General features: G+C 42.2%; 1 protein-coding gene across 4 annotated transcripts; it reads left to right on the forward strand.

Annotated features, from left to right (window-relative positions):
- The first annotated feature begins 8,774 nt into the window (after window positions 1–8,774).
- Window positions 8,775–13,585, forward strand: LOC133883322 (uncharacterized). Of its 4 annotated transcripts, XM_062322614.1 has the most exons (7): window positions 8,777–9,300; window positions 11,484–11,520; window positions 11,642–11,878; window positions 11,949–11,996; window positions 12,631–13,064; window positions 13,176–13,278; window positions 13,379–13,585. In XM_062322614.1, exons 1-6 carry the CDS (start codon window positions 8,978–8,980, stop codon window positions 13,243–13,245), a joined length of 1,149 nt encoding a protein of 382 aa, XP_062178598.1. In that variant the 5' UTR covers window positions 8,777–8,977; the 3' UTR covers window positions 13,246–13,278; window positions 13,379–13,585. The 4 variants fall into 4 exon arrangements, with proteins under 4 accessions (XP_062178596.1, XP_062178595.1, XP_062178598.1 ...); XM_062322612.1 differs by having other exon boundaries at window positions 8,775–9,300; window positions 12,631–13,278; XM_062322613.1 differs by having other exon boundaries at window positions 13,176–13,585.
- Window positions 13,586–15,057: the final 1,472 nt, after the last annotated feature.

A 15,057-nucleotide genomic window follows, 5' to 3' on the forward strand; every position in this document is an offset into this window, starting at 1 on the left:
CAAGCTAAGCCCAAAGAATTAGTTGACACATTTAATTGCACATAGCGAATCATGTTCAAAACGACTACCACATAACTATCCACTCATACCGAGACAGTACAAGCATTAAGAACGAGCCAACTTTAGTCTCAAACTAGACAAACAAGAATTCATGATAACATGCTTTGAAAACACTCACATATGAAACCAAAACTTAGTTAGATCAAGTGATTTAAAATAAAATTGAGCAATTAAGCACATTTCTTTCATTTTTATCCTCAAGTCGCCTCTTATCCAAGCAGAGTGTCGCATAACTGGGTATGACAAACACATTGAGGCTTCAAGGAAACCGTATTGGATCATATTTTAGCACAAGATACTTGATTTCACAAGATTATTCATATTTTCACAAAGAATCAAGTTTTCACATGATTAAATCAAGTAATGTCTTTGCAACATAAGGAACACATGTTCCCCCAAGGTTCTATCATAAGCTAAATATTTGACAAAGACATAAAATATAGTACAATATTTCTCAATCCACTGATATGAACCATCAAGCCTAGAGTAAGATATTCATTAAACTAGCCTTAACACAAGTATTAACTAAGCCAAAGTAATTACGAACATGGTGATCAAGCATGTAGCATTTCATAGTCTTCATGATTCATAAAATTGCCAAATTTTATCTTAAGAAAAGCTAGTTTGCTTGAAACGTTTCATGTCAAAACATGAAGAGGAGCCTAAGATTAAAAGTTTTCTCCGTACAACTACTCAACTTAGTCCAAATTCAAGTCTAGCAATCGAAAATGCTAAAGACATACAAGTCAAATCTTAATTACTATGATTATCTCACATGATGCGATGTAATACAAATACAACAAAAGTAAGATAGAGTATATACAAAGGCAACTCTCTCTCTCTCGCACAATGCCATAGGGATGACACACACCAAGCTCTCCCCTCAAATAGGCAAATCTAGTAGCATCTAAAGGCTTGGTTAAGATGTCGGCTAGCTGGTATTAGGTATCAATATATTTCAAGTCTATGACCCCTTTTTCATTATGGTCTCTTAAAAAGTGGAATTTCATATCTATGTATTTGGTTCTAGAGTGCTGGATTGGATTATTGTCTAGGCCTATGGCATTGTTGTTGTCACACAAAAGTGGCACACTCTTGAAATCTAACTGAAAATCTCTCAAGATAGCAACCATTCACAAAATCTGTAAGCAACAGCTAGCGGTAGCTACATATTCAACTTTAACAGTAGACTATGCAATGCTAGACTACTTGCAAAGACCAACACACAAGAGAAGTACCTAAAAAATGACAAGTACCAGAGGTACTCTTCTTATCAATTTTACAACTAGCAAAATCTGCAACGAAAAAACCTCGAAGAGAAAACGAAGAGGTAGCAGAAAACCAGAGTCCATACTCGAGAGTTTTCTTAAGGTACCTCACAATACGTTTCACAGCTTGGCGGTGATACATCCTCAGTGAAGCTTGGAAGAACATGCAGAGGCAGAAGATGAAGTGGATATCTGATCTTGATGCCATCAGGTACAGGAGGGAGCCAATCACGCTTCTGAACTCTCGCTAGTCCACCGCTTCACTATCTTCAGCCGGATCAAGCACAGTCGAGGTAGCCATCGGTATCGCAAAGGGCTTCGCGTCGTTCATGTCGAACTTCTTCAGCAGCTCCTTGGTGTACTTCGTCTGGTGAACGAATGTACCCTGCTTGTATTGCTTGATTTGAAGTCCAACGAAGAAGTTGAGTTTGCCCATCATCGACATCTCAAACTCCCTACTCATAGTTTCTGCAAACTTAGTCATAAGTGCATGAGAACAGCCACAAAAAATGATATCATCCACATAAATCTGAACAAGTAGGAAATCTTTACCATGCCTAATAGTGAATAAAGTTATATCAACCGACCCTATGACATACCCATGCTCTAACAAGAAATATCTAAGCCTATCATACCAAGCCATGGGTGCTTGCTTAAGCTCATACAAAGCTTTTTGAAGCTTGTATAATATGTGAGGATACTTTGGGTGCTCAAAGTCTGGGGGTTGCTTGACATAGAACTCTTCATGTATGAAAACATTTAGGAAAGTACTCTTGACATCCATTTGATACTACCTGAAACTCTAGGATGCCGCAAATGCCAGGAGGATCCTAATGACTTCTAGCCTAGCAACCGGTGCAAAGGTCTCTCCAAAATCTATCCCCTCAATTTGAGTGAACCCTGAGCCACTAGTCTAGCCGTGTTTTTCACTACAGACCCATCCTCCCCCTATTTATTTTTGAAAACCCATTTTGTGTCTATGGTGTGAACATTAGGGGGTGGCTCTACAAGGACCCAAACTTGGTTTCTCTAAAAAAATTTAAGCTCTTAATGCATGGCATTGACCCAATTTGAATCAGATAAAGTATGTCCAACATCATGGGGCTCAAAGAAAGCAACGCGTGCAGAATTAGTAAAATGAGCATGAGAAGTAGATTGGGACCTCATTACCCTCTCATTGATGTCATCGGTCATTGTCTGTGGAGGGTGTCACCACTAAATGTGTTGAGGGGTCTCACGCATTGAGAGAGCCTCCCCCTCAAATACAGCTGGTGCAGGCTCGAGAGCAGCTGAACTGGAAGTAGAGGCTGCATGACTCTCTGTTGGAGTAGAAGAAGCAGAAGCCAGCTCTAGAGCAGGTGTGGTTGAGAGAAGTAGTGGATCATCCTCGTCATCACCAAGAGATGGAAGGTCGTCATCTATAAAGATGTTATCGATCATCTCCTGATCACCTACACACTTAAAGACAGAACTAACACATGGGGTTGATTCATCAAAAGTCACATCATATGATTCCATGATTGTGTTAGTGCCAAGATTGTAAATCCTGTAACCATGACTATGAAGAGAATACCCCAAGAAAATGCTATCAGAAGAGTATGACTCGAACTTGTCAAGATTGTCACACTTTAGGATGAAGCATCAGCAACCAAAAACTTTCAAATGTAAAACTTTCGGTTTCATCCCAAAGCGCAACTCATAAGAAGTCAAATTAAAGATCGAGCACAAAAAAAAAAATCCAATTTTGAAATGTAGCACATTATGCTAATGGCCTCAGCCTAAAACTTCCTAGGAGTCTTCTGCTCATCGAGCATCGTCCTAGCCATCTCCACTAAAGTCATGTTTTTTCTTGCAACCACGTCATTCTGCTGAGGAACATGTGGGGTAGAAAATTAATGCTCAATGCCATGTTCAAGGCAAAAAGCATCAAAGAAATAGTTCTTGAACTCGATGTCATTATCACTGCAAATTGCTTTCAATGCACTTAGGAGTTCTTTGAACAATCTCAAAACTAAGCTCCGAAAGTGTGAGAACACTTCATCCTTGCTTACATGAAAGAAGACCCAAGAGTAGCAAGAGTAATTATCAACAATAACAAGTACATACCACTTTCCACCCGCCGAACGAACCCAGGAATGACCAACAATGTCTATATGAAGAAGTTCTCTCGGTCGTTCAGTCATCACCAGATTGACTAGTGAGTGAGAAGCGGTAACCATCTTGCCATGCTGATAAGGAGCACAAACAAGGTTCTTCTCAAAGTTGAGCTTGGGTAATCATCCGATCAAGCCTATGGTACTCAAACGAGTAAAAAAATCAAAGCTCATGTGCCCTAATCTCCTATGCCACATCCAAAGCTCAGAAGAAGGTTGAGCAAGAAAACACCGATAAAAACCAGAAACCTCAAAAAAATCAGCTCCAAAAACTCTCCCAACTCGAGAAATCTTGCAAATCAAAGCACCAGAAGAATCAAGAACTCAAGAAGTATCGCGCTTGAAGCGCACTTTTAAGTCCTCAAATAGCAACTGATATAAAAAAACCACATCTTTGAGAGTAAAACTCTCATTTACCTTTACCGTTCCTTTGGCCTTCACTCTACCTTTCCGATCATCCCTGAAAGTGATGTACTCATAATGTTTTATCGGGGTGAGGCTGGAGAACCATGATGAATCTCTGGTCATGTGATGCGAACAATCGGAGTCAATGAGCTACTTGTTCTCCAAACCTCCACATGGCACCTACATAGAAGAAGAATAGAAGGCGGATGGCTCAGTACTAAGGTTAGTCAAAAATCTCCTAAGAATCCAGTACTGGGCCATCCGCCATGAAGCTAAAATAGTAGGAGCATGCAACTCAACACCAACACACTGGGATGAGTACCATGATGGGGAACACATGGTATGCCAAAGCATTGGGACTCAAATCCTCTTACACGTGAACCAAAACCTTACGAGTCATGGTAAAATCCACATTGGGCAACATCTCTAGGAAAACACTGAAAAACGATAGAGACTCGTGAGTAGAAGCGGGAAAAAGACTCATGTACACCAACAGAGGGGCGGTATAAGTCCCGGGTACTCCACTCCCACTCACACCACTCATCTCTCCTACGGCTAAAGCAAAACCCAACCAAGTGACCCTTCCTCTGATAGTAGGTGCAATAGTGAAGTCTCTCGAGAGCTCGACTGTCGGTCACTTTGGGCTCTCTCATGGGGGCTCTCACCTTAGGTTGTGAAGCCTTCTTGGGCTATGATGCGAGTTTTTTCTTGATGGATTTGATGTGGGTTTCTTCTTGATGGGTGGCGATGTAGCAGCAATCTTGGACTTTTTGGTGTCTAGGGTAGTAGGTGTGGTGAACACAGTCTTACTCTCCCCATTATAAGCCACCCTCTCAAAATTCAACTCAAGAGCTAAACCCATCTTGTCAGCACACATCTTAGTCTTGACCAAGATTAAATTCATTTTTCTCATGTCCTTTTAGCACTTCTCCACTAGAGAAAGGATGTACTCATTCTCTGTTAAAAGCTTTTGAACTTTCTCTCTAACCCAGCTAAGCTTGTCCTTAAAGACTGTGCAGGTAGAACAATTCGGTTGCACATTCTTTGAACACCCAGCACTCTCCAATCTAGATTCTAACTCCTTAAGGCGCTTTTCTTTCAATGTGATATCCTTTGCAAGCAAGACAATTCTTACAAGCACCTAAGAGAGTAGACCTAGACTCCTTCTCAAAGAGCTTCTTCTCGGCACTCTCAAACCGACTAGTGACTTGAGTATGCACATTCTGAAGCTCGGCAAGTTCGGCCATGACAATCAAACAACTCTCACACTCCTCAACATCAAGTCTAGACCTAAGCAATGCAAGTTCAGTAGACACAGACTCATAGTTAGGTCTAAGATCTTTAACCTCATGTACATCTTTCTTAAGTAATCTATCCTGAATAAAAAGAGCATCATTCAAGGTATCAACTTAAATAGAAAGTTGGTCGTAGGAAGGTAATACCTCAGAAGGATCAAGCTCAGGGTCGTTGTCATCCACCATGAAGCAGAGGCCGGTGACGTCCTTAACCTTCTTGTTGCTCTTTACTTACAGTTCCTCCTTCTCTGAGCTCTCCTCCTCACTTGAAGAGGTGTTGATGTCGCTGAGAGCCGTCACAAACTCCCTAGAAGCCACCTTGGCCACCTTCTTGGCCATCTTATTGCGGTTCTTTTTGAAGAAGGGATTCTTGTTCTTTTTCTTGTGCTTGTTGTAGTCGTGGTCGTTGTCCTCATTCTTCTTGAGCTTAGGACACTCCGCCTTGAAGTGAGTGGTTTCACCACACTCAAAACAAGCGCGTGAACCCCTTCTTCTCCGTTCTCTTCTGTTGTTCTAAAAGCAAATCCACTCTGTGAAATGTTAGCACAAGAAAACCTAGCTTCAACCTGATTGCCACCACTAGGTCTGAAAACCAATGCCATATTCTGAAATAAGGGGTTTCCGAGATCAATCCGAGTCACCTTGGCTATCTCGGTGGATTTGAGCTTGCTGAAGAGTTCATCACAAGTTAACGTGTTGTAACTTAGTGACTCTTCAATACTCGAGATTCTAACTTCCCATATGCTACGGTCAAGAGCATAGAGAAGCTTGACCGCTCTCTCATGATCAGAATAGAGCAAAACACCAATGGATCTAAGGTTGCTAACAATTCTATCAAAACAAGCAAACATAGTATCTATAGACTCTTCAGGGTTTTGCACAAACATCTAGTATTCCTGGTTCTACATGCTCTAGCGTCTAGCCTTGATTTGGTTAGTGCCCTCATGAAAGATACTAAGAGTCAACTAGATCTTGCGAGCAGTATAGATGTGTTAAACTCTGTCAAACTCATTACGACTCAGGCTAGTGAATAATATATTAGGAGTCTTGTTGTTGGCCTCATATTGTTCAATCTGGGCTAGAGAAGAATGAGCAACACGAATCACATAGTTGGACTCCACAATCTCTCATATTGCACTTACTTGGCATAGGAGATAAGTCTCCATGCACACCTTCCAATACAAAAAATCTCGACCATCGAAGAACGAAATTTTTTCACTTCTCTCATTGTTGCCTAAGGATTACAAAGCCGGTTAAGGTCAACAAGTGATCAAATCGGTTTTGATACCAATTGTAGGATTGAGATATATGACTAGAGGAGGGGTGAATAGGAATCTTACAAATTTCTTGCGAAATAGATGACATACTCTTTGTTCACCCAATGCACCTTAAGAAAAATCACCACAAAAAGCAATGCAACAGAAATTCAGGCTCAACCCGGAAGTTCTGATTCAAAAACTAAATTTGAAAATCTAACAAAATGTGGGTCTCATGGTTGAAATCGAACCCTAAGTTCAACAGCAAACTAATTTATGACTCAATCCCACACAAAAATTAGATCTATAGGAGAAACACCAAAAACTCAAGAAGATGATCACCAGATGAATAAAACATCCAAGTTAATAGATTAGAGACAAAGGAATTCAAATACCCAATTATGTAATTTTGTACGCAAGTTCTATACCTCTAGCAACTAGAAGATTAACTCCAACAATGTAGAAAAATTCAGCTCAAGGACAAAAACAAAAATCACAACCGAAATCAAAAACTTAAAAAAAAAATAAGGGAACCAATAGAAGGAAACTAGAATGAGGGGAATTTAAGCATATTCAAAAACATAAACTTCATTACTCAAAGAGGTTAGCCCTATTTTAGATAAATTACAAAAAATTTCCTCTCAAAACTTACACATATTATATAGGCTAAGCACTCATCCTTCCTCTCCTCTAAAACCCTAGCACTAGAGTTTTAAATAGGTGACATAAGGGGCTCAAGTGGCTGGTTTCAACTCTCTTATAGCCCTATCACTCTATTTATATGCCTAGTAAACTTGACCTATAAATTTTGTAGCTTGTTACCAAAATACCACTATCTTGTAGTACACTTCTACCTACCACCGAGGATATTTTGGTTCATTTCTTGCTCCGTCCATCGAATGGTCGCGGTGCCTTCATGACTCAACTTCGTCTTGACGCAAGCTTCGTGATGGTGCCACATACTCCAATCCTTCCACAGTTTTGAGGTACAACCGTAAAACCCTCTGTACGCTTCTCAAAGCATGACTCACCACTTGCTTACACCTTAAGCAAGCGCTCTGATATCGACACGTGTACTTCGTCTTGCGATTCTGACCGTCAGCAAGTCTCTCCCACTCCCGAACTCTCGGACCGCCTTGTCACTTGCACCAGCATCTCTTTCGCTTGACTTTGTCAATACACCATCTTCATCCTCTATGTTATGCTTTCCTTGACCTCCACGTGTACAGATAGGATCACTCTTGACTCGCTCGGCCTCCTGGATCGTTTAGCACCAAACACCCACTTAGCCTCGATCACCCGCTATCGATCACCAAGTTGCATCCATCACATCTACGTCATAAGACAAGCAAACACACTTCTCTAACTTCCACTCCAGTTAGTCCATAATCAAAATATTTAAACTAAACTTAAGCAATTCAAAACTCGACAAACTAAATCGATAACCTTCTTAATCACTCATTACATATAAATTAAGGTATATTTCATCTTGGTTTCTTCGTATTAACCGAAGTACACTACTGCAATATCTTTTCGAAATCAAAGTTTTTTTGATGAGATGAGCAACAAAATTTCGTGAATGAGGTGAGATGAGCGTACAAAATCAACTGTCAGGTGAGGCCTAGCACAAACCGTGCCTACTTGTCAGGGACAGGTGCTACCTAAAACTTTTGAGTCAGCGAAGCAAGGACGACGAGCCTTTTCAAAAACAATAGTGTCCCAGCCTCCGCCGCCAACCTTCAAACAAAGATGCTCCATCACATGTTAACTTTCCATATCTTTATAAAGGTTCTGCCAAAACTTTACTTTCCTTCCCCTGAGAATGCCACCAAATTTGCGCTGAATTTGCGCAATTTCAGTTTCAAAACTCAACTCCTCTCTAAATTACTATCGCTAGCCAACTAAAGGTCCGTTTAGTTCATGATTAATTTTACCATATATTACTGCATAAGGTTAGTCTTGCCATATTTTTATGATAAAAATTGACTACCTAGCAAATTTTAATAAAATATTATATCTTTGGTAAATAAATTAGGAGGTTTAAAAAAGTAGGCAGACTAAAATGATGACAAAAACCAAATATTGCCTAATAAAACTAAAATTGCCTAAGCTTAAATGTAGCAAATATAGTTGCAATTCAAATCCTGCACCCGATTCCATTATGGTTGCATTAATAGATTTTATGCGGCAGTGTTGTCCACTTGGACAACTGCAACGTGTCCTCGATTTCAAAGTGTGAACCAAATTCACTCAGCACTAATTATATGGATTAAATAATAAATATGCAGTATATTTTTTCTATTTAAACGATATCTGCAGCCATGCTGCGCCATATAATTTTTTTCCTCCGATTCCCTTTCCCCCTCATATCGCGGCAGCTTCCGCGAAAGCCTCCATTAAAAAATCCGAGTTCGATCGCCGACGCCACCCACGCCTCCCCTCCCTCCCTCCCTCCCTCCTCTCCTCGAGTCCCGCCACCTCCCCGAGCCCTGCTCCAGTAACCCTACGCCCGTCTTGCTCGGCTCGCGCCGCGGAGGGCCATGGGCGCCGTCACGTCGACGATGGCGGCGCGCTTCGCGTTCTTCCCGCCGTCCCCGCCGTCGTACGGGGTCGAGCCGCCCCCCTCGCCCGCCGCCGCGGCGGCGGACTCGGCGGTGGTGGAGCTCACCGGGGTGCCGCGCCGCGGGGGCGTGGAGGCGCGGCGGCTGCCGACGAAGCGCGGCACGGAGGTGGTGACCATGTACGTGCGCCAGCCCGGGGCGCGGCTCACGCTACTCTACTCACACGGCAACGCCGCGGACCTCGGCCAGATGTACGAGCTCTTCGTCGAGCTCAGCTCGCACCTCAACGTCAACCTCATGGGGTACGCACGCTGCCCTTGCTGCTTCCTGCTTGGACAGGATTTGGAACGATATCCTGTCTGCTGTTAGTGGTAACTTATTATTGTGCTGTGATGCTATCAGGTTGCTTGATTTGGTAAAAAGGAATAGATCTTTGAGCTCATTTTTTTTTTTGGGAATTGGAGGTCTCGTTTGTTTGTTTATAACTTGCCTGCTTGCTTGTGATTGTTCGGGTACGTTTGGGATCTTGCAATCGATCGTGCAATTTTCGACTCTGTCGCTGCTTTGTAGCTTAATTAGATGCTTTCTTTAACTAGTAGAAAGCCGTTATGTCAATTTATCTGTGCAAAGTAGCGTTAGATACTATTGCTATATTCACTTGTTTGGAAATTTTGCGTCACGGAGTAAAGGGTGAGATATTCATGTGCTGTTGTATATCAGTGAGAATGTCCGAGGCTCCAGCTTATCTGGATGTGTGGTTCAAAAAGTTAGGCGCTTCTGGTGAATAGTGGGTGGATTTGATTGAATTTGATAATCATTACCTAGTGAATACTAAAGCTGATTGGGAAGTTTGGATGTTGATGTGCTGTACTATTGATTGAGGGGCACGTCTGCTTCATTGTCAGTACTCAGTACTAGAGTTGTTTGGAAGTTCTTGGATCTGGGGAAGGAAGATCCATCGTCTATATTGGAGCCTTTGGTTATTAATCTTGTGATTGGGTGTTAAACAATTCAATTGATTCTATAGAACCGGTACATTAGTTGTAGCGGGACCCATGGTGGTAACCATCTTTGGTTAAAATTTGATTGACATCACTAATCTATTGGTACCCATTGCGCTTGAATGACTGTCCATTCGCTTATCAGAGCTACTGGAAGCTGTGTACATGGGTGTAGAGGGCCCGTTTGGATAGGCTGTTTTAGAGTTTCTGGCTAGTTGAGAAAGTGGTTGTGGCTGTTAAATTTTAGTTGTTGGCTTTTATAATAAACTTTTAGCTTCTCAGCACACCCAAAAGCCAGAAAAGCCAGCAATAACCTGTTTTTTAGCTTTTAGTTTATTTTAGTCACAGCCGCTTTCTTAGCCAACCAAAAGCCACCATAAGCCGGGACCAGAAGCCAGCCGTTTGGATAGCTTATGGCTTTTTTCACGGAAAAGCTGAAAAAAAAGCCTATCCAAACGGGGGTGAGACACACTCGGCGCTCATAGGCTATTCCTCATTCACACGCTCTGAACCACACACATTCACCATTATTTCCACATGATGTGCCTAAGCTATGCTACCTAAGCTACGTGCTGCCTGGCATGCCCGTGCGGTGCTACCCTGCCATCGACAGTTGATGGCGTGTCCTCCAACTTCCACTGTCTCCCTGTTCACTTTTCCTGTTTCTCAGATATCAACTGCCCACGACCGAATGACATGATTCCTTGTTGACGGGGTTTCTCCTTCTGGCATCCCCCCTAACAGTGCCGTCATCGACTGCCTTTGAAAGTTGTCAAAAGTACCTCCATTTTGATGTTTCGTGTTCTAATTTGAGCATACTTTGATTACAGTTGTTGTCCACATGGATTTCTCCAGATCCGACTTTCAATATTGTTTTTAATTTTGGTGCAGTAGTGAATAAACGCTTTTGTTTATAGCTTCTATTCCATAGACCCATTTGAGTGGGAAGGTTTTTGCTGAGGGAATTGGGCATTTCTGATTTGCTGGATAGGTTTAATGGATGGGCTGGGATGAGCTGTCGGTTGGTTTGAATCATTGAGTTGTACAGTAGATCCAACACTTATAACCAGTCTTCCAAATCTTGTGGTATGGAGTATTTGGCCTGTTCTTTGCTTCCACTTAACTTTTCTAATTAGCTACTTTGTTTCTCATTGAGTAATATGAATGCAGTCCATCCCCATAGTATAGCTTTTATCCTAGTTTATCATTTCTGGGGTAAGGACCTAGCCATGATTTGATTCATAGTTTGACTTTTCAGCTGGTCATTCTATTGGAAGTTTGCCTTGACAAAATGAAAACCATGCAGTTCTTGATTATTTTGCAATATCCCCATAGCTTGTTTTAAGCTTTCTGTTGGGCTTATGATATATGCGCTTTTCGCTTTGGTGTCTCACCAGTCATTGTCCTTTCAATACCGTATTATTCTGTATCCCAATGCTCATTTTGACTTCATGTATCGTAACTTGTTCATTTTTTTTTTACAGTTACGATTACTCTGGTTATGGGCAATCATCTGGGAAGGTATAGACTCATCTTTTCTACTAAGTAGTTTCCCTTTCGCCCCTTGTCTCATGCCTTTTAATGAGTTCCACCTCTCCTCTTATTGCATGACTTATCGTTTCAATTCTGTTTGATTCTGCAGCCAACTGAAGAGAACACTTATGCTGATATAGAGGCTGCTTATAGGTGTCTTATAGAAACTTATGGAGCCTCTGAGGAAAACATCATTCTGTATGGTCAATCAGTTGGCAGTGGCCCTACTTTGGATTTAGCATCCCGTTTGCCTCATTTGAGAGCAGTTGTTCTACATAGCCCAATTTTGTCTGGTTTAAGAGTTATGTACCCTGTAAAACATACATACTGGTTCGACATATATAAGGTAATTACTTTACTTTATTTCTGTCAGTTTGACCATATACCTGATCTAATCGCTGCTAATATATTTGCAGAACATTGACAAAATTCCTCTGGTCAAAAGTCCAGTGTTAGTGATCCATGTGAGTATACTGCTGACAGCAAATTTTTCTAATGATTTTTAACTCCATGTGCGCACATGCAAGTGTGTTTATATTATTCTTAACTTCTGTCTTGCGAGTAGGGAACTAAGGATATTTGGTGATTATATATCACTCTCTTTTTCCTACTGTCTTCTCTTTAAAATATGTTCCAAGTTGAAAGTTCGATGTTTTCACTTTTGACTGATGTTGTTAAACTTGTGTTACCCACTACACTTTGTGTGCATCTCAGTGGAGAATGTTTGAGCAAGTTTGTCTTTGCAAAGTTACTACACGGTTACATGCTAACCTTTACTTTTGGTCAGTACTGTGGTTTACATATTAGGCATTATGTATCATTGTACTTACACTTCACAGAGTGAGTACATTGTACTTATTCTGGTGTTGTACTAGGATATTGTTTTTAGTCTCCAGTGTCTAGACCATAGGGTGCGTTTTGCCTGTTACCTGTGCCGAGATGGGCACAAATTACAGCATATAAAATGTGGGTTATGCTGTCCTAGTGTTCGTGTCATTCTTGCTTCCATTTAAAAGCACGCAACTAGAAGATGACTCTTGATTAGCTACATAAAGATTTCCTTCGCTCTTCAAGGCACTAACATTATCTTATCTGCAGGGTACAGCTGATGAGGTTGTTGACTGTTCCCATGGCAGGGCACTGTGGGAACTCTCTAAACTGAAGTACGAGCCTCTGTGGGTCAAAGGGGGAAACCACTGTAATTTGGAACTCTATCCAGAATACATTAAGCACCTAAAAAAGTTTGTTGCAGCCATAGAGAAATTACCACCAGTGAAAGATGAATCTCCAGAGAGCTCAGGTCCATCAGATCCTAGTGAAACAGGATCCGAGAGTGCAGAGAGCTCAAGGAGAAGCACGGATATCAGGGACAAACCAAGGTCAAGCATTGATCATAGGCATAGCACGGATCGACGGGATAAATCTAGAGGCAGCATAGATAGGAGAGATAAAAGCAGAAAAAGCGTAGATCAACCTGACAAACCACGGGCCAGTGTGGATCAACCTGACAGGCCACGGAAAAGCATTGACCGGTTTGTATATATGCTTTTACGCATTCTGCTTTACATTTTCATGTGGATTTCTGTTCCGAGAGATATCCTGTTTTATTTCCTCTTGACTCTTGCAACGCGTCAATGTGGCAGCTTTGGAGGGATGATGAGGTCCGTCAAATTGTGCAATATTGACTGTTTCACTGCGGCTTCTGGGAGCTGAAAATAACGGAAGATTAGAGTCTGTTAGTCATCTGTATGTATTCCATTTGTATACTTTATTCGACAGGATGTTTTTAGTGTGGCTGTGGAAAAGGTATTTTGATCTGAATGAGGGTTTGTATTTGTTTCCCCAGAATTGTTTCTTGGAAGGAAACAACCTTCGGTTCGCAACCCCTTCTATTTTTTGAAGTCATTCACTTGTTAACTGAAGTTTGAAGGAAAGCCGCCCCTGCAAATGAATGAGGAGCACCGTTCTTGCATAACTGTACATATGTTGTACCATTACACTGTTTCAGTTTTCTGATCCATAGAAACACTTGATAGCTGTTTATCAAACTAAACTGCGAACTGTGTTTTCGCTCTCTGGCCAATTGCGTTCTCTTGAACAATGGCTTCCTATTTCCTTCTGTTCGTCATGTATTGCCGTGGTAACACATGAACATTGGATCACTTCAACATGTTACTGGAGTCTGACTTCGATATTGACCATGAATGAAAGATTAGCCTGTTCATTTCCACGCTTTCTCTGTTTTTCACTATCCTATTTTTCTGCAACCTGTGTATTTAGAGTTAAGAGAGTTCATCAACCACACTAGATGACCCAACAAATAGTCGGTGCCTTACTATCGGGCGCAGTAGAGAAACGGACGTGGCCACACGTTGCACATGGGGCGGCTGCCTGCCTCGGGGAAACCGGCAACGGGAACGGCGGATCGCGAGGGCGACACCGGCGCAGGCGCAGGCGCAGCCGTCCAGGCCTCCAGGGCGAGAGATGGCCATGGGCACGTGCGCATGTTAGCGAGGCGCGGAGGCATGCACGCCGGTACCCGGCCAAGCTGGGCTGGAGATAACCAAGGCTCGTGGGGTAGCGAATTTTTTATTTTTAAACATTTTAAATCCAAAAAATACATATATATATATGTTTTAAAATGTTATAATTCTCTACTCCTATCATTTATTAAAAGAGCAACAAGCTATTTATCGCCCATTAGAAACACAACAAGCTACCGCCCGTTAGAAACAGCAACAGGCTTGTACTCAAGTGGCCGACAAAAACTGGGCCGGTCAACGCCTGCCTCGTAGTTGCTCAGCTCTTGTTCTTTTTTTTTTTGCCCTTTTTGCCATCGTACTACGGAGTTATACGTGTACGTAGTCTAACGAATTGTAAAAGATATGTAGTATAGTACGCTCTAGTCCCGCCGCGAGGAGGAAAATCTGTCGCTGACGCCATGGCCGGAGCACGCGCGAGAAGGGGGACGGAGCAAGGAAAGGAATCGGAGCGCACGCCCTCGTGCTCCCCATACGGCCACACCTCTCTCTCTCTCTCTCTCTCTCTCTCTCTCTCTCTGTGTCTTCTCCTCCGGCCCCCGTGTAAATTGAATGCAAATGATGCCGTCTCGATTCCCTTCGTTGCCGTCAATGTCGGGCGGGCCCGAGTCGGTCCTGGTGTCCGGCTCCGCCGAGGGAGTCGTACCGCGGTGGCGCCAAGCACTCACGCAGAAACGTTGCCCGCGCTAATAATACAATGACACGGCATTCTGTAGACGCCTTGCCATGCTATCTCTTTTTTTTCTTTGTCCAACGCGCATAAAAATCACGTATCATTCCATTAAGAATAAAGAAAAGATTCGGTTACGGTTGTTTGGTTACCTACGTCAGGAGCATTTTAGCTTTGTTCGTATATATAATTTTACGTAGAAATTGTTTGTTTGTTTGTATTATTCCTCCTGTATTCGCGGATGCAATTATATAATTGGAGTCTGATCCAGTATATACATCCCAATCGAGATTCTCTAGGGAGTCTAGATCGGTG

The sequence above is a fragment of the Phragmites australis genome, chromosome 10, assembly GCF_958298935.1.
Source record: "Phragmites australis chromosome 10, lpPhrAust1.1, whole genome shotgun sequence".
NCBI lineage: Eukaryota > Viridiplantae > Streptophyta > Magnoliopsida > Poales > Poaceae > Phragmites > Phragmites australis.

Coding starts and splice junctions, on each gene's coding strand:
- LOC133883322 (XM_062322612.1), top strand. CDS start 8,978: ATGGGCGCCGTCACGTCGACGATGGCGGCGCGCTTCGCGTTCTTCCCG. Junction 11,521..11,641: donor ATGGGCAATCATCTGGGAAG/GTATAGACTCAT, acceptor TTGATTCTGCAG/CCAACTGAAGAGAACACTTA. Junction 11,997..12,630: donor GTCCAGTGTTAGTGATCCAT/GTGAGTATACTG, acceptor TCTTATCTGCAG/GGTACAGCTGATGAGGTTGT.